General features: G+C 39.3%; 1 protein-coding gene across 4 annotated transcripts in view; it reads right to left on the bottom strand.

The window, feature by feature from the left end:
- Nucleotides 1–20,645, bottom strand: part of LOC133549610 (ryanodine receptor 3-like) — a 373,912-nt gene that overhangs the window by 73,383 nt on the left and 279,884 nt on the right. For all 4 annotated transcript variants that reach the window (XM_061895194.1, XM_061895196.1, XM_061895195.1 and 1 more), the window contains exons 54-66: nt 16,400–16,546; nt 16,263–16,325; nt 15,180–15,255; nt 13,794–13,917; nt 13,572–13,687; nt 13,429–13,496; nt 13,228–13,349; nt 13,039–13,088; nt 6,542–6,602; nt 4,168–4,406; nt 704–785; nt 489–619; nt 92–412 (exon numbers count right to left, since the gene is read on the bottom strand). In XM_061895194.1, the coding sequence (XP_061751178.1) occupies nt 92–412; nt 489–619; nt 704–785; nt 4,168–4,406; nt 6,542–6,602; nt 13,039–13,088; nt 13,228–13,349; nt 13,429–13,496; nt 13,572–13,687; nt 13,794–13,917; nt 15,180–15,255; nt 16,263–16,325; nt 16,400–16,546 (1,600 nt within the window). The remainder of the gene's footprint in view (nt 1–91; nt 413–488; nt 620–703; nt 786–4,167; nt 4,407–6,541; nt 6,603–13,038; nt 13,089–13,227; nt 13,350–13,428; nt 13,497–13,571; nt 13,688–13,793; nt 13,918–15,179; nt 15,256–16,262; nt 16,326–16,399; nt 16,547–20,645) is intronic.

Raw genomic sequence — 20,645 nt, 5'->3', positions numbered from 1 at the left:
CTACCATGCTTCGTTACAAAACCATAAAAAACCTCAGGTTTATCAACTAATTAGAGTCAATGAAGAGTGTACTACACTGATTTAGTCCCACCTGCAATTCTCTTCATCCACGAGGCCTCATCGATGCCCAGATTGTTGTTGAGGATCTTTAGGATGTTGCCCAGAATGAGGCTGAGGTGTTCAGAGGTGACGGTGGCACAGCAACTGCTGCTGCTGGCTGGCTGGTTTTCAGGTCCCCTTTCCCACCAGTAGGACAGGTAGTTACAAAGCATAGGCAGGACCACTTCAATCACGTGGGGCATCTCTGTGTACCGTACTCCAGATTCGGCCATGTCGTTGATGTCCTTCATCAGCCCGGCAAGTCGGGGCATACCGGGACAAAGTTTCTCAACTGAGTCTGGAATGCCGAGCACTAAAGACCCCAAAGCGTCCTATTTAGAATCACATCTGAAGGATTTGGTGTTTTGAACAAATAACATTTAACTTACTGGCTCGTTCCCGGCCACTCTTCGTGTTAAACACCGAGCAGTGGTTATACATGTTGAGCGTGGGTTCCAGGAAAGCCACAGGCATAGCCCCCGCCAAGGTGGCTAGACACTGACCGAGTGCTGGAAGCTGTCTGAGGGATCAGTCAGCATGGGTCAATGAATGGATTCAATTATAAAACCATTGATGGAAAAACACAACAAACTAGCTTGGATACCTTTCTACGTAGATTGTCTTCCCGGTCCCCAGAGCATAAAGGCTGGTCAGGATCCGATAGCAGGACACTTGGACATCATCCACTGGAAAAGGGAAAACAACTTCAACTGAATCATGTCGCAACTCAGTAAGTCAGTAGTTCAAGTAGCTTGGATTAGATGTCCTTCAAATGAGTAATACAGGGGACTTAAAATTGGCGGCCCACCAAAGATTAGCCAAATAATGAAACCCTTCAGTCTCTCAAGAGAAGTCACTATCCATTCAGTTCTCCCTCTGCTCTGCAGGGGGCAGGAGTGTACACGTCACAATGAAGCAGCAGTTGAAGAAGGTCAATTGGATTTAAACTAGTGTGGGGCTATTTACTCCATGCCATGTCCACACATATGGATACTTTAGAAATTGCATACTTTTCTGTGCTTTGGCTTTTGTTTGTGTCCTTCAAATCCAAGCTTCTGAAAAATGGTGGCCAGAGTGAAGATTCTCCAAATACTGTTTGTGTATGTAAGTTTTTTTGGACTGTGTCATAAGAAATGGGCAACATTAGCTCATGATTTAAATCTTCTTTAACAACAGAACAATTATCCTACTTCATGGTCTATAAGCCACTGTTTATCCCCTCACGTTTTGAACCCTGCACTTTATACAATGCTGTGGCTAATTTAGAGATTTTTCTAGGTTCACATGCTGCCAATATATGTTGCATTGTCAGCATAATCTTGTGAAACTTTAACTCTGTGAAAATCTAAAGGAGTAACTCCATCAGAATGTATTTTCTTTGGCTTCTTTGTATTTGGTATTACCCCACCCTAATGAGGAAAAATTGCGATGGTGACCATAGAAATACAGTATAATTTTAACTTATTGAAACAACATACATGTTTCAAGACAATGTGCACAAAAGCAAAAATGACACGGTTTGCCTGGTTGAATTTTTAAGTCTTCATGCTTTCTGCAAAGTTTAGATGATGGGATCAGACTTTTCCTAAAGAACAACATAAAATAATGTCCTGTGTCTGTGACATTTAATAGGGTCTACTCTCTTGGCGCCATTAGTGACAACTGAGCATGATTTAAACACCCTAGTCTTCAGCATGTTATTCATCCATCTACAAACCCCATTCCAATTTGAGTTGGGAAATTGTGTTAGATGTATTTATAAACGGAATACAATGATTTGCAAATCATTTTCAACCCGTATTCAGCTGAATATGCTACAAAGACAACATATTTGATGTTCAAACTGATAAACATATTTTTTTTGCAAATAATCATTAACTTTAGAATTTGATGCCAGCAACACGTGCCAAAAACTTGGGAAAGGTGGCAATAAATACTGATAAAGTTGAGTAATGCTCATCAAACACTTAAATGGAACATCCCACAGGTGTGCAGGCTAATTGGGAACAGTTGGGTGCTATGATTGGGTATAAAAGCACTTTCCATGAAATGCTAAGTAATTCACAAACAAGGATGGGGTGAGGGTCACCATTTTGTAAGCAAATTGTCGAACAGTTTTAGAACAACATTTCTCAACGAGCTATTGCAAGGAATTTAGGGATTTTACCATCTACGGTCCGTAAAATCATCAAAAAGTTCAGAGAATCTGGAGAAATCACTGCACATAAGCGATGATATTACAGACTTTTGATCCGTCAGGCGGTACAGCATCAAAAACCGACATCAGTCTCTAAAGGAAATCACCACATGGGCTCAGTTGGTCGCTACATCTGTAAGTGCAAGTTAAAACTCTCCTATGCAAAGCCAAACCAATTTATCAACTATATCCTGAACTACCGCCGGCTTGGCTGGGCCCGGCTCACCTAAAATGGACTGATGCAAAGTGGAAAGGAGTTCCGTGGTCTGACGAGTCCACATTTGAAATTATATTTGGAAACAGAGGACGTTTTGTCCTCCAGAACAAGGAGGAAAATAAACATTCAGATTATTATAGGCACAAAGTTCAAAAGCCAGCATCTGTGATGGTATGGGGGTGCATTAGTGCCCAAGCCATGGGTAACTTACACATCTGTGAAGGCACCATTAATGCTAAAAGGTCCATACAGGTTTTGAGCAACATTTGTTGTCATCCAAACAACGTTATCATGGATGCTCCTGCTTATTTCAGCAAGACAAGTGTTATAACAGCGTGGCTTCGTAACAAAAGAGTGCAGGTACTCTCCTGGCCCGCCTGCAGTCCACACCTGTCTCCCATCAAAAATGTGTGGCGCATTATGAAGCGTAAAATACGACAGCGGAGACCCCGGACTCTTGAACGACTGAAGCTCTGCATAAATCAAGAATGGGAAATAATTCCACTTTCAAAGCTTCAACAATTAGTTTCCTCAGTTAACAAATGTTTATTGAGTGTTGTTGAAAGAAAAGGTGAAATAACACAGTGGTGAACATGCCCTTCCCCAACTACTTTGGCACGTGTTGCAGCCATGAAATTCTAAGTTAATTATTATTTGTAAAAAAAAAATAAAGTTTATGAGTTTGAACATCAAATATATTGCCTTTTTAGTACATTCAATTGAATATGGGTTGAAAACGATTTTGGTTCTTTTATAAATTTATTATGGGTCTACTGAAAATGTGACCAAATCTGCTGGGTCAAAAGTATACATACAGCAATGTTGATATTTGGTTACATGTCCCTTGCGAAGTTTCACTGCAATAAGGCGCTTTTGGTAGCCATCCACAAGCTTCTGGCAAGCATCTGGTTGAATTTTTGACCACTCCTCCTGACACAATTGGTGCAGTTCAGCTAAATGTGTTGGTTTTCTGACATGGACTTGTTTCTTCAGCATTGTCCACACGTTTAAGTCAGGACTTTGGGAAGGCCATATAAAACCTTTATTCTAGCCTGATTTAGCCATCCCTTTACCACTTTTGATGTGTGTTTGGGGTCAGTGTCCTGTTGGAACACCCAACTGCGCCCAAGACCCAACCTCCGGGCTGATGATTTTAGGTTGTCCTGAAGAATTTGAAGGTAATCCTCCTTTTTCATTGTCCCATTTACTCTCTATAAAGCACCAGCTCCATTGACAGCGAAACTGGCCCAGAGCATAATACTACCACCACCATGCTTGACAGTAGGAGGTGTTACTGGGATGAAAGGCCTCACCTTTTCTCCCCCAAACATATTTCTGGGTATTGTGGCCAAACAGCTCAATTTATGTTTCATATATTTCAAATATTAACATTGCTGTGTGTATACTTTTGACCCAGCAGATTGGGTCACATTTTGAAGACCCTTAATAAATTCATAAAAGAACCAGATATCATGAATGCTTTTTGTGACCAACAAGTATGTGCTCCAATCACTCTATTACAAAAAAATAAGAGTTGTAGAAACTATTGGTAACTCAAGACAGCCATGACATTATGTTCTTTACAAATGTATGTAAACTTTTGACCGCGACTGCCTTAACAATGCTTGGTTATGTCTTAGCTGTGCGAACTCACAAAGCAGGTCCACCCCAAAGTGGTGTTGTGTGATGTGCTCAAAGAGAGCAGTCAAGATAGGAAGGAGAGCCGCCGTAGTGTAGTTGATGTTCTGCGACACGCCCTTCATCTGTGAGCGCGAGTGAGTGAACTTCCCGAGCTTCAGGTTCTCCAAAGTCTTCTCCAGGTCCTCGGCGGCGTTCTCAAAGAACGTCCTGAGCCCCACCCGCACTGATTCAGAGCCTGACTTCATCACTGTCCTGTCGTAGTAAAAAAAGAGCTCGATCAAAACTCAGAAGCAAAAATACTGCATTAAAAATAAATCACTGGAATGACAGAACAGCACAAAGTACATGTTTGTATAATATGAGAGATGCACCTCACTGCCTCTCTCGCACACAGTAACATGACTGATTTATTCAATATATCACGTAAATATTTACATTACACCCAAGGTGACTTTGCAGGAGTCAATGCACACAAACTGTGCATTAATATGACTAGTGTGTCTATTTTCAGCATTGCGTAATTCCTAACATTATTACTAAATGAATAACAAGGCCTTGATGTGTCCCAGCAGAGTACAGTATGGCCTTCATTATGTGTGAGCGGCATTAACAAGCAGGACATTGTAAGCCTCGGGCATCATATCCTGCATACAACTTGTTTGCTTAATTGAATGCCAAAGGATGCTCTTTGCTCATGTCAGTGCTTCCACACAACACTCCAGCACTAAGAACATTTCATGACAAATATGTTTTTAATGAGATGAAACAGATTTGATTTCACGTCGTAGATATGCACTGGAAAAGGCTTGAAAATGAAACAGTTTAAGAATTTCCAAACACTTTTGTCATTTTAGACCAGGGGTGTCAAACTCATTTTAGATCGGGGGCCACATGGAGAAAAATCTACTCCCAAGTGGGCCTGACCGGTAAAATCACGGCACAATAACTTAAAAATAAAGACAACTTCAGATTGTTTTCTTTGTTTAAAAATAGAACAAACACATTCTGAAAATGTACAAATCATTATGTTGTTATTTTTTTTACACTTGCTTGACGCTGTTAATAGAATTCTATCTTTATTTGTCGTTAGTTCTACTTTCTGAATAAATTATGTGATAATGTTCATCAGTCAACTCATTGGTGTTTATTTTCAATATATCAAGATCAAAACAGAATGTCAAAATCAAATTACAGTATTTTATTTATGTAGTTTGCTCATTTTCCTCGACTGGTGCACTAACATCATGTGCTTTATTTTTATTTTTTTATATATTGTCAAACTCAAATACAGAGTGGGCCAAAATTTTAAACTGAACAAAGCTGCGGGCCAAGGTTGAACAAATTAACCTTTTAATAGGGAGCCAAACAAGTTTTGCATTGAATACTGAACAAGCGAGACTTATATAACTTTATAGTGACATGCAAAATCGAGTTTCAAATAATACTAATAATTTAAAAATAGCAATGGCATATCAAATCAAATTTAAATAGAAATTGAATGCCTCTCTTCTATTTGCAGCTTTCTCAGGTAAATATCAGAATAAACTTTTCCCACAGGCTAATAATACATTTTTATATTGTAGCGTCCAGAAAGAGGTAGTACTGCAAGGGGTTCTGTGTATTTGTTCTGTTGTGTTTATGTTGTGTTACAGTGCGGATGTTTGCTTTTCATTCTCATTTAATGTTGGTTCACAGTGTGGCACATATTTGTAACAGTGTTAAAGTCGTTTATACGGCCACCCTCAGTGTGACCAGTATGGCTGTTGACCAAGCTTGGATTGCATTAGCGTGTGTGTGTGTGTAAAAGCCACATATATCATGTGACTAGGCCGGCACGCTGTTTCTACGTAGGAAAAGCGGACGTGACGAAAGGTTTTAGAGGACGCTTGAGGCAGTGCCTTTAAGGCGCGCCCCCAATATTGTTGTCCAGGTGGGAATCGGGAGAAATTTGGGAGAATGGTTGCCCCCTGTGATTTTCGTGAGGGGCACTGAAATTTGGTAGTCTCCTTGGAAAATCGGGGGGGGTGAATGCGGTGTAACAGCGACACCGCCGCTGTATAATACCGGCGGGCCAGCTCTAATGTTAATTTGATATTGCCTCAAGGGCCAAATGAAAATACACGGCGGGCCAAATGTGGCCCGCGGGCCAGAGTTTGACACCCATGATCTACAAAGATACAAAAAATTGCTATTGCGACATCTAGTGGACACATTTAGAACAGCAGTTTCTTTCATTCAAAAATTTTAGCTCATTTTTATACTTAACAATCTCATTTCGCAGGCCAGATAAAACCTGTTCGCAGGCCTGATCTGGCGGTACATTTGACAGCCCTGTTTTTAGACGGAATATTTGGTGGGACACTTGACATTGTCATGTTTGCACCCACTTGGTATCCAGAGTGTGTGCCAGGATGTGCAGACAGCTCACCATGGTGGTCGAGTCACTTCCTAAGAGACAACAAGCATTCGTAAACAAATATCATGATGGGAGGAAAGTTGCTAGGACACGTTTCTAAGGAAATTTAGTAGGCTTTCATACAAAACATTTTTAATTTGTACAGCAAATTAGTAAAAAAAAACATAAAAACAGGGCATGCTGCAATTATTCCCTCCCCATATTGGAATTAAATTAAAATAAATGACACTCCTATCATTTCTGTTAGGTTGATTGACAACACTAAATGGGCCCCAGTGTGTGAATGTGAGTGTGAATCTGCGATGAGGTGGCGACTTGTCCAGACTGTACTCCGCCTTCCGCCCAAATGTAGCTGAGGTAGGCACCAGCGCCCCCAAAGGGAATAAGCGGTAGGAAATGGATGGATGGATGGATCATTTATGTTTGAAAATATAGCAATATATTCAAATATGCTATTGCGACATCTAGTGGACACATTTTACCAGGTAATACCCACTGAAACGAATAGGAAGAACATGTTTCCAAGTTCCACAATCCCCACATTTCTTAACCGATTTAATTAGTTCTAGCACTAACATCTTCAGTTCATGAATTCTATTACCTGGCACCATCTTAGAAATATTACCAGCTGTTCCCCCGTCAGTATGCTAATATTAGCACGCTAGGTTTTATGCTAGCATTTGATCTAATTTCTTACTTTTTTCCACTATAGTCATGGATGGTGCCATGTTAAACGTATGCTAGCCTTTCACCTGTTAGCGTGCTAATATTAGCACGCTAATGGTTTATACTAGCATTTTAGCAATTTTTTTACAAGTTAAACCTAAAAATCATGGCTTTTGTTACATGATACCATCTTAGAACTATGCTAGCTAGGGCTGTGAATCATTGGGTGTCCCACGATTCCATTCAATATCGATTCTTGGGGTCACGATTCGATAATATAATGATTCTATTCGATTTTCGATTCAAAAATTATATTTTTCTGATTCAAAACGATTCTGTATTCATTCAATACATAGGATTTCAGCAGGATCTACCCCAGTCTGCTGACATGCTAGCAGAGTGCCCCTCCATCCATCCATTTTCTACCGCTTATTCCCTTTTTGGGGTCGCGGGGGGCGCTGGCGCCAATCTCAGCTACAATCGGGCGGAAGGCGGGGTACACCCTGGACAAGTCGCCACCTCATCACAGGTCCAACACAGATAGACAGACAACATTCACACTCACATTCACACACTAGGGCCAATTTAGTGTTGCCAATCAACCTATCCCCAGGTGCATGTCTTTGGAAGTGGGAGGAAGCCGGAGTACCCGGAGGGAACCCACATATTCACGGGGAGAACATGCAAACTCCACACAGGAAGATCCCGAGCCTGGATTTGAACCCAGGACTGCAGGAACTTCGTATTGTGAGGCAGACGCACTAACCCCTCTGCCACTGTGAAGCCCGCTAGCAGAGTGGTAGATTTAAAAAAAAAAAAAGCTTTTATAATTGTAAAGGACAATGTTTTATCAACTGATTGCATTAAGGTAAATTTGTTTTAACTATTAAACGGACAAAAAATATGACTTATTTTATCTTTGTGAAAACATTGGACACAGTGTGTTGTCAAGCTTATGAGATGCGATGCAAGTGTAAGTCACTGTGACACTATTGTTCTTTTTTATTATTTTTATAAATGTCTAATGATAATGTCAGTGAGGGATTTTTAATCACTGTTATGCTGAAATTATAATTAATATTGATACTGTTGTTGATAATATTCATTTTTGTTTCATTACTTTTTGTTTGTTCTGTGTTGTTTTTGTCTCCTCTCAATTGCTCTGCTTATTGCAGTTCTGAGTGTTGCTGGGTCAGGTTTGGTTTTGGAATTGGATTGAATTTTTATGGTATTGCTGTGTAGAGGTTGGTTGGATTGATTAAAAAAATAAAATTAAATAAAATAAAAAATTAAAATAAAAAAATTAAAAAAATCGATAAAAAAAAAAAAGAGAATCGATTCTGAATCGCACAACGTAAACGATTCGATTCGTATTCGAATCGTTTTTTTCCCCACACCCCTAATGCTAGCTATTTCCCTGTTATCATGCTTGCAAATAGTTAATGGCAGCATTGTATCTAATTATGTACTTTTTAACCTAATAGTCATGGATTCTGTTACTTGGCCCCTTCTTAAAAGTATGCTAGCCTTTTATCTGTTAGAATGCTAATTCTAACATGTTAATATTAGCACGCTAACTTTTTATGCTAGCATTTGAGCTAATTTTGTACGTTTCAAAAGTATTAATCATGGATTTCGTTATTTGGTGCCATCTAATAAGTATGCTTGCTGTTCCCTTGTTACCATGATTATGTTAGCATGCTAACATTTTATGCTAGCATTTTCGCTCATTTTGTACTTTTTAACCGAATAACCATGAATTCCGTTACTTGGTGCCATCTTAAAAGTATGCTAGCTGTTTCACTTTTACCATGCTAATGTTTGCATTCTGATGTTTTATGCAATCATACCTAGTTTTGTATTTTTTAACATAATAAACATGTATTTTGTTACTTGTCTCTATCTTAGAAGTACGTTAGCTCATCACATGTTAGTAAGGTAACGTCTTTTTCAAGCATTTTAGCCAATATTGTACATTGTAAACCTAGAAATCATGGATCTTGTTACTTGGTGCCATGATACAAATATAATAGCTGCAAAGCGTGCTGAGTTTTTATGCAAACATTTTAGCTACTGTGATACATCTACAGCTAAAATATATATATATATATATATATACATTGTTACCTTGTAACCTCTTGAAGTATGCGAACTCTTGTTACTATACCATTTGGCATTTCAAGATTAATACTACATTTCAGTACAGTTTCTGCTCCTCATCTCTCAAACCATTTTAACTTTTAATCTATTTAAACTTTCAAACCCTTTATACATTCCACTAGTATTTCAGTTTAGCGTCAGCTTTTCAACATTCAAACCATTTCAGCATTTAAATGATTTTAACATCCAAACCATTTCTACATTCATCCTACATTATAATAACATTTCAGTTTAGTGTCAGCACTTCAACATTCAAACCATTTCAACATTCAAACTATTCTTATATTCATACTACATTCACACGCAATCCCTTCAGGAACAACAGTTTCATATATATTTTTTGTTTTATCCAAACGCAAAAACTTTCCCACCCAAAAAATTATAAATTAAACTTACACCTACATGTGTATCTTAATAAATCAGAATATCTTTGAAAAGTTTTTTCATTTCAGGAGTTCGAAATTAAAAAGTGAAATTCTTATATTACAGCACATAGATTATGTTTGATGGTTGTATCTTAGTATTAGTACCTTATAATTGGAAAAAAACTGACGCCTGTTTGTAGCTCTAATCAGCAAATGAGCACCAAGAAGTATTTAATTGGTCTCTTAGGGCCTAATCTACTGAGATTCAAATACCAAGTGCTTAACAGCATGGGCAAACAATAAAATTGCATCTACAATTAATGTGATCTAAGACTGTGTACAATAATCCTCACTCCTCATATAAAAGAAATGCTTCCTAGCGAAGTTGTCATTCTTGTGCTGTGTTCCATCTGTTGAGAGCCATACAAAATCAAGTTGGTGGTGTGTGAATTTTCAAAGTTGACAATTTTGTGCCACAACGTCCGACTATTCAGGTGTGATGCATGATATATAACCTAACATTAACAAATTCATAGACAATACAGCAGCAGTTAGGGCGACTTGTCCAGGGTGTACGCCGCCTTCCGCCCGATTGTAGCTGAGATAGGCGCCAGCGCCCCCCGTGACCCCAAAAGGGAATAAGCGGTAGAAAAATGGATGGGTTGCAAATAATGTTATTAGCTGCAGAGGAGCAGTATGAGCAAGGCAATATGTCACGATGCAAAAAAAAATTATTACCGTATTTCCTTGAATAGCCGCCGGGCATGTAATATGGGCCTGCCTTGAATTACGGCCGGGTCAAACTCACTCCCCAAATTTATAAGCGCATGCTTACTTTTACCGCCGGGTCAAATTCGTGTCATCATTTCCAAAATGACGGAGGAGATTTTTTTTAGCTTTTACTATGTGTAAACCAGGGGTGTTGTTCCACAGCCATACAGATCAGACTGATGGTTGTGATATAAAACAACTTTAACACTCTTACTAATATGCGCCAAACACTGTAAACCCACACCAAACAAGAATAATAAACACATTTCTGGAGAACATCGGCTCTGTACCACATTATAAACGCAACATAACACTTACCCAGAATGCAATGCATCCATGACTCTTACTGGCTGTATTATACACCCCCCCCCCCCCCCCCACTCTCCGTGCGTCGGTTGAGGTGGGCGGCGTTGGGGGCGCATGTATATTATAGCCAAGAGTCATGGATGCATGGCATTGTGGGTAGTTGTTATGTTGTGTTTATAATGTGTTACAGAGCCGATGTTCTCCAAAAATGTGTTTGGTGTGGGTTCACAGAGTGTGGCGCATATTAGTAGGAGTGTTAAAGTTGTTTATATCACAACCATCACTGTAAAAGGTGTGGCTGTTGACCAAGTATGCATTGTAATCTCGTGTGAGAAGCAGCAAAATGCATGCGTCTGGACGGCACGCAGATAGTGTTGTGTAAAGGTGGGCGAGATGACATGTTGTAGAGCAGTGGTCCTCCACCACCGGTCCCAGAATAATTTTTGATAATTTTTTTTTCCTTATCACACTCAATTTTTTACTGCATGCCATTGGTAAGCGCAGAGGTGAGAAGAGGTTTTAAAATTATTAGCGCCTGCTTTCTTTTACCATATGCCTTGAATAAGCGCAGGAGTGAGAAGAGGTTTTAAATTAATTAGCGCCCCAGCGGCTATTCAAGGAAATACGGTATATTGTATTTGCTATGACATGTTTATTTTGAACGTTTGTTAATATGGCCATTTTTAAACATTTTTTGAGAGTGCTTTATAGTCATTGTTGGCCGCCTTGTACTAACAGTTTTCTCAATATTTGAAACATACAGAAAAGGGATAGTCATGTGTTTTCTTGACTTCCATACAGGGATTGTGGATAACAGGCACAATTCCAATAAAAAGAGCAGTTCCCCCTTAAAATAGTTAACATAAATTTGTAAGATACACATGTTTTTTTCCAACACCTCCCTGCCTTTCCCTATGAACTTAAAGTGTGAATGAAACATCTCGTAGAAAGATTAAAATTCAATATAAGATTTGCATGATATGTTGATCTGTGAAAATGCAACCATGTGATATTTTTTAATGGAACTTGTTAAGCATGTCTGAAGCAAATTAATCGTAACCATAAAAAAGCACGCGCACACACACTTGTATTTGTTACCTTCTTGAGACCTCTGAAAAATGCCTACCTCTTTAGGACCACCCATTCTAGTTATACACAATATTTGTATTTACAACATTATTAATATTCACACACTGTGTAAATATAAAAAAGCTTGTTGTGAAAAATGAGTTGGAATTTGACAAGAAAAAGGTCACAATTTCACACCAAAAACTTAAGAATTTTGGCAGTATTACAATAAAAGTCGTAATTTTCCTCAAAGCAAGTCAAAATGTTACAATAAAAACTGAATATTATGATAAAAGTTGTAATTTTACTCAATAATAGTCGTAATTTTACAAGAAAAGCTGAAAATGTTGGCAATTTTATGAAAAGAGTTGTAATTTACTCAACAAGTCACAATTTTATAAGAAAACTGTAAAACGCTGGCAATTTTATAACAATATTCGGAACTCTATTTGGCAAAATTATGACAAAAGTCATAATTTTACTCAAAAAATGTTACGGTTTTACAAGAACAACATAAAAATTGGCAATATTGTGATAAGAGATTTCACCACCAGGGGTGCAAATGACATTTCTATTTTTTGTTTTTTGTAATGTGCTTAAGGCCGATGAAAAACGAGTCACAGACCACAGATGGCCCCTGTGCCGCACTTTGGGCAACCCGGCTATAGAAGCTAAATGTTAATGGCCACTGTAGTCTTAGCACCGTAGTGTATTTGTTCATCCTATGGTCACATAATGGAAGATGCGGGGTTGTGTTACGTCAGCACAGGACGTTGTAAAATCAGCTGTTATCCTGGCAGGATTTTACGGGGATGAATAGGGAAGTCCTTCTTTAGCTGCCATCTAGTTTTATCATATATTGCTGTCTTTGCACCTGTCAATGTTTACTTGTGTATGCACACTAAATCATCAAAAATCCTCTAGTATTTGGCTCTCTGTTAGATGCAATGGCTTTCCTTATTGGGACCATGATTTCGGTCCTAACTTGTTCACCAGTCCTCATACACACACACACACACACAAACACACACACACACACACACACACACAGACACACACACACACACACACACACACGCACACACACACACACACACAAACACACACACACACACAGAGGAGAGCAGCTTACCAAAGAGAGAAATCCTATGTCTTACAAGGGCTGCCAGTTTACAAAACAAGCTAGAAGTGTGAAGGTTAGAAAAGGGAAGGAAGTCAGAAAGTTACAAAGGGTACAGATAGTAAATAATGATCAGTAAATGTTACTGTCATGCTGTGTGCAGTAGTTGTGTGTGGATGCAATATAAGGGGAGGTTGTGACCTGGTGACCATTTCCTTCTCCTTGTTGGAGGCGTAGCCGCTGCTACTCAGGTTCTTATTGGGTGATGACAGAAAGTAAAGGGAGTGATTCTTGAAGTATTGGTCAATGAGCGGTAGAAGCACCTGGGAGCACAACATCAGCATGACAATCAAAATAATACTAAGATTTTTATAAAGAATCTCTTACAAATCTCATTCTTACTTTGGCAAAAAACTTGATTTCTTGCTCATGAGGCGACCTGTCTGTTTTGCCACTGGAAGCCATGGCCTCTGGAATGAATGACTATCAACATTAAAATAAAAAAGGACTTGAAAAAATGTGTCATAGGTGCATCCGTATCATACCTAGATGTGAGATGAACTCCTGGGCGCAGTCAACATACTTGAGCAGCTTTTTGAGGAACCTGTAAGCAAACCTTTTCTCCATGAACGAGGAATCCTGCTCCAAGTCCTTCAGACCTCTGCAAACGAAATCATGAAATGATAATTACCTTTGTGAACGGCTGTCATGTAAACCACACTGTCCAACGGCCACTTTAGGAAACTCTTTGCCATTTTAGTGTTCACCTTGTAATGCTGTAGCCACTGATTTGAAGGAAGCGGAAGAGGTCCTGAGCCTTCTCTCGATCACGAGCCTTCTCTTTGGCTGTCAGTGTTTCGTAGGGAACCAGCAAAGGGTGTGTACTTCCACCTGGTGAAACAATGAACCGTGTGATATGTGGCATAAACTATGTTATTTTGCAGGAAAGCATTGGTCAAGTTGTTTTGACCTTTTTACTAGGCAATAGGGATCGGTGGTATAAAATCACCAAAAATGATTCCCGGGTGCGGCACCGCTGCTGCCCACTGCTCCCCTCACCTCCCAGGGGGTGAACAAGGGGATGGGTCAAATGCAGAGGACAAATTTAACCTTAACTAGTGTGTGTGTGACAATCATTGGTATTTTAACTTTAACTTTATGGCCTAAAATCTTTAATATGATACATATCACAAGCAATTTTTTGGTATATAAATACACAACCTCTTCAAATTAGGTTACAAAGGCTCCTAATTTGGCTGCGGATGTCTCGTTTGTATTAATTCCTCAAAATTATTATTAACTTTACTGTTAGTGTCTGGTTACTTTGAATGATTGATTACATTTTTCAATCACAATTCTAATCACACAAGATGTCAGTGTAACAATGTCAATTACAAATTAAATTTTTTTGGTAATATTGGCTGAGATTTAAATCTTTTGGTTTGAGTTTTTAAAGACCTCCTGTGTCCATGACCTTATATCCTGAGTTTATAAACAAAACCAAAAACGATAAACGATTTCATGTTGTAAAATACAAATCCAACCAATCACCATAGTATCGATCATATACTGATACATTACTTGGTGTCGCTACAATGATATTATCGGAAAAAAAAAAGATATTTGTATCGATCCGCCCAGCTTTTGTTATAATACAGAGCTCGTTCGGGCTCCAGTACAAATATAAAACTAAAACACAAACCGTCATATCATGTGCTTTGAATCCGCACAAACTTGTGTGCACACAGTTTATAAACAGGACGTACCATAACAACCCCAATATAAGCCAAGCCTGAGTAGAAGACTACCCCTCTTTTTAAACTGGTAATAGGATATTATTAAAAATAAGATATGTTCAGCTGCTCAGTAGTTTGATGAGGGTGCTTCAGTGATCACTACTATCTTAAAATTAGCATCATCCCGTTGTTTCTCTTATGGGTCTGTGTGTCGCTGCTGTTCTTCAAGTCACTCGAGTGTGAGTGACAGAAAGAAAAAAACAGCTTGGAAACTGCCAGTTGCACCACCAGTTGGTTTGCCTGTATACATCTCTAGACCCTGATTGTACAATGAGGAAGCTTTTTTGATACTGTCTTCTAGGGAAAATGTCTTATATTCGGGTCAGTGCGGTAAAATTAGGCTCATTAGCATATCACCTCGATATCCAAGGTCACTTTTTTTCCTTCTGGCCCAGATGTTATGGTTATTTTCAGCCACCACCTCCACCATTCCCTTTTAATGAAAGACAAAAAAGTAGAAAACAATTACAATATTAATCAGCATTCAGTAAAAAGTAGAGATGAGCATAAAAATAATCAAAATAAACGTTAAGAAAGTAAATTACTGGTACATAATTAATTGAATGACATGTCCAAGGTGGGGCTTCACGGTGGCAGAGGGGTTAGTGCGTCTGCCTCACAATACGAAGGTCCTGCAGTCCTGGGTTCAAATCCAGGCTCGGGATCTTTCTGTGTGGAGTTTGCATGTTCTCCCCGTGAATGCGTGGGTTCCCTCCGGGTACTCCGGCTTCCTCCCACTTCCAAAGACATGCACCTGGGGATAGGTTGATTGGCAACACTAAATTGGCCCTAGTGTGTGAATGTGAGTGTGAATGTTGTCTGTCTATCTGTGTTGGCCCTGCGATGAGGTGGCGACTTGTCCAGGGTGTACCCTGCCTTCCGCCCGATTGTAGCTGAGATAGGCGCCAGCGCCCCCCGCGACCCCGAAAGGGAATAAGCGGCAGAAAATGGATGGATGGATGGATGTCCAAGGTGTGCACTGCCTTCTGCCCGAGAGCAGCTGGGCTGGGATGGGCTTCCCCCCCACACCCCACACCGTAACCAATAGAGAGAAAAGCAGTAGAAATTGGATGGATGGATGGATGTTTAAAACAATTGAGACAAAGTTGAGTGCAACTCAGTTGCAACCAGCAGAGGTGCTATTCGACCAGTTGCAACTAGTTTGGCTCACAACATCAGCTGTGGGAATTTGAGCTGACCATTTGTTAAAATAATAAAAACTCCCCTGGGGAGCAGTGCTTTGCTCAATTCAATAGCATTGAAATAGGAGCTCAGAATACTCAAAGAGATTTGATCTCATCCTAATATAATTAATCAATTAATTGGTAGTTGATTTAGTCTAACAAGGAAATTAAAGAAAATGCCCATCTGTGTTGAAATAAAAACTTTGAATAAAAACATTTTTTAAAAGAAGAATCAGAAAAATGTTTGGTCACTCACTTGGAGCTCTCTGGATAGAACCACATTGCTTGTGTCTACTGGGCTGGGATGAAATCCGTTTGCCTGAAAATGTGGAAAGAAATTGAAATGAATGATTCTGCTATCTTATAATTAGATTTTTTAAATATCCACAATACTTGTGAAGCCTGAGAGATCTTTCGAATCTTGTCATTCTCCCTATGATGAGACATGCTCTCTCCATCTCTGGCCCGGTCAACACTCCAGCCCATTGCCAGGATGCTTTTCAATGACTCCCTGATTGGCCAGCTGTAAATGTCTTTCTCCTGAACACCAGAAGGCAGCATTTTCAAATAATTATTCTCTACATAGTTACATTAGTTACAAAACCCAAAAACATTGAAGTTGGCAAGTTTTGTAAATTTAAATGAAAACAGAATACATTGATTTGCAAATCATTTTCAACCTATTTTCAATTGAATAGACCGCAAAGACAAAATACCTAACATTCAAACTAATAAACTTTGATATTTTTAGCAAATATTAGCTGATTTGGAATTTAATGCCTGCAACGTGTTTCAAAAAAACTGGCACATGTGACAAAAAAGACTGAGAAAGTTGAGGAATGCTCATTAAACACTTATTTGGAACATCCCACAGGTGAACAGGCGAATTGAGAACAGGTGGGTGCCATGATTGGGTAGAACAGCAGCTTCCATGACATGCTCAGCCATTCACAAACAAGGATGGGGCAAGAGTCAACACTTTGTGAACAAATGTGTGAGCAAATTGTCGAACAGTTTAAGAACAACATTTCTCAACGAGCTATTGCAAGGAACTTAGTGATTTCACCATCTATGGTCCATAATATCATCAACAGAAATCACTGCATGTAAATGGCAAGGGCAAAAACCAACATTGAATGCCTGTGACCTCTGATCCTTCAGGCTGTACTGCATTAAAAAGCGACATCAGTGTGTAAAGGATATCACCACATGTGCTCAGGAACACATCAGAAAACCACTGTCAGTGACTACAGTTCGTCGCTACATCTGTAAGTGCAAGTTAAAGCTCTACTATGTAAAGCGAAAGCCATTTTTCAACAACACCATAAAAACGCTGCCGGCTTTGCTGTGCCCAAACTCATCTAAGATGGACTGATGCAAAGTAGAAAAGTGTTCTGTGGTCTGACAAATCTACATTTCAAATTGTTTTTGGAAACTGTGGACGTCGTGTCCTCTGAACCAAAGAGGAAAAGAACCATCCGCACTGTTATAGGCGCAAAGTTCAAAAGGAAGCATCTGTGACGGTATGGGGGTATATTAGTGTCCAAGGATAACTTACACATCTGTGAAGGCACCATTAATGCTGAAAAGTACATACAGGTTTTGGAGCAACATATGTTGCCATCCAAGCAATGTCTATTTTTATGGATGGCCCTACTTATTTCAATAAGACAATGCCAAGCCACATTCTGCATGTGTTACAACAGAGTGGCTTCTAGTAAAAGAGTACTAGACTGGCCTGCCTGTAGTCCATACCTGTCTCCCATTGAAAATGTGTGGTGCATTATGAAGCACACAATTCTAAAATGGAGACCCCAGACTGTTGAACAACTTAAGCTGTACATCAAACAAGAATGGGAGAGAATTCTACCTGAAAAGCTTCAAAATTTGATTTCCCCAGTTCCCAAACGTTTACCAAGTGTTGTTAAAAGGAAAGGCCATGTAACACACTGGTAACAATGCCCCTCTGCCATATGTTTTGCAATGTGTTCCAGCCACAAAATTCTGCTCCTTTAAGTCAATGATTATTTGCCAAAAAAAAATTAGTTTCTCAGTTCGAATATGAAATATCTTGTTTTTGCAGTGTATTCAATTAAATATAAGTTGAAAATGATTAGCAAATTATTGTATTTTGTTTCTTATTTACGATTTACACAATGTGCCAAATTCACTGTTTTCGGGTGTACATCAAATGGACAAAAGTACTGGGATAAATCTTTTATTCAATTATTTGAATCAATAAAGAGTCGGGATATACCATTATTATTCATCTTAACATGACCTTTAGGACTTTTCAACCTTAATAGTACAAAAACAACAGTGTTTCATATAAATTCAATAATGTGTGGCAATTGCTCGCCACGAGTACATTTGGACTGCCAAAATTAGGTGGCGGTATGTATTATAACTTCACTTCTTAACAGCTCATAGGCACCTGATCTGCAACAGACTTAGAAAACATTGCAGGATCAGTTTTGCTAACTTAACGACTTCATTGCTACATTTAGATAGTCTTCAGACCCCTCCAGATAATGGGGGTTTGAGCTACTAAGATCCAAATGACACACACTAAATAGCGTATGCAAGCTAATGAATTGTTTGTACTAATATTGGGTATGTTGCATGTGATCTACTAAGACCGGGTGTACAATTGATAATTAATAAAGTGCAAAGGTGACACAGACCTTCGTATTACAATGAGGATTTTTCGTGTACTACCGGCATTTATGTGCCCATAGAGAAACTCAATTCCCTCCAAATTCATGTTATCCCGCCCCACAACTGTAGGGTTTTGCAATGTTGTTGAACAAGCAGCACACATCTATAGTATGTACAGGTGCCCCATTTACTGCAATAAAGAATCGCAATATATAAACATTTTTAGAATGCTGACATCGCACTTTAAGGGGAGGCGATGCATGCAGAACTGACTCAATATTGTGACCCTCTTAAACAGGACAATACTGCCATCTACTGTACATAGATTAGAATGTAAATATATTCTACATTTAAGTGCAGTCAAGGAACATTCATTAGGGAGTCTGTTCTGAAGCCCATAGTAAAGAGACGTAACTTCATCACGTCGCCTGGTTGTTGACTCCAACCCAGTATATTACACCGTCGACGAGCAAAATGAAGAAATACGCTTGCAAGTTCTAGAACGATTGGAAAAAAGAATTTCAGTTTATCCAGGAAAGTCTGAAGGGGAAGGGGTATGTTGCCTGTACATTTTGTAGAACAGATTTCCCCATTGAACACGGTGGACGAAAGGATATACTCAGGCATGAACGGTCAGCGAAGCACAAAGCGTCCGCAGCGCAGCATCGTTCACAACCCAGTATTATGGCCCACCTTGCAAAATGGAGACCCGATGGTGTATCTTATGCTGAGACAAAGATGGCTATGCTGATAGCTGGAAGCAACATCCCATTCTCATTTGCGGATGTCTACAACACATCCGTGAAGGATGTTCCCGGATTTGGAGATCGCTCGCCAATACGCAAATGGTAGAACAAAGGTTAATCAAATAGTGAAAGGTAAGTGTTGTTGTTTTTTAGTAACCAGCAATCACAGTAGAGTTAGTAGAACAACTGTGTTTTCATTACTGTGTATTTGATAGATGCCGTCGGAAATTCAACTATTTATTTTATTTGTATGTATAATAAAATACATATATATAGCTAGAATTCACTGAAAGTCAATTATTTCATACATATATATATATATATATATATATATATATATATATATATATATATATATATAGTTGGTGAATTATACGCCACCCCTCTTAACCACGCCCCCCGCCCCAACCACGCCTCCGCCCCACCCCCGACCATCAAAAACAGCACTAATTTTTTTAACGGCTGATTAACGTGTCCATTTGGACTCTCGGGGAGTGCCGTAGCGGAGGAACCATGGCTGTAGTTCACTTGTTATTTATTAGCCACAAGCGAGCCAAAATGGACAATGGAAAGTGTACTTTTTGGAAATATCAGGTAAAGCCAAGGCAAGTTGTTCGCCGACAATAAAGGACTCTTGTTTGCATTGAGAAGAGGTGACATCTTTGCAGCAAAAGCCTGCTGCACACGTGGTTCGGGTGGGTGGTGCTTCACTTCCGTGTTTAGATTACCCTTAAGGTGCAGTGATAACATAACATTGAGAATGTTACTTTGAATGATTTAGTAAGTAAGATGACATAAAAAGCTCAACAGAAATGAAAGACTGTCGGCAGGATTTCAAACGGAGACTTTTTTTGTTGCAAACAGTCGATCAGACATCAAAACATGCCAAGACACTATCTCAAACCAATCACACACTTTTCCGGCTTCAAAATAAAAGCGCTACGCTATACATCCGGTTTAACTGTATTTACAAAATGAAATTATCCTACATTACATTTATACTTTGTCACTAGGGATGGGCACCAGATCCGGTACATTTTGGCACCGACCAAAACCAGCTGGCACTACCGGGAACCGATTCACGTAAGATCCAGGGGTGCCATGTTTCGTTGCCTAGGTTTCACGTGACGTCACGTCTGTTCGACTTAGCACAAGAAAAAATTTAACCGCAGTCAGAAGTACAGTGCCTCAACATGCGGGTATTATTATGGTTTGTGTATAAGGACTCCAAAATG

This window comes from Nerophis ophidion, linkage group LG03 (assembly GCF_033978795.1).
Source record: "Nerophis ophidion isolate RoL-2023_Sa linkage group LG03, RoL_Noph_v1.0, whole genome shotgun sequence".
NCBI lineage: Eukaryota > Metazoa > Chordata > Actinopteri > Syngnathiformes > Syngnathidae > Nerophis > Nerophis ophidion.
This window is presented reverse-complemented; position numbering and strand designations above follow the sequence as displayed.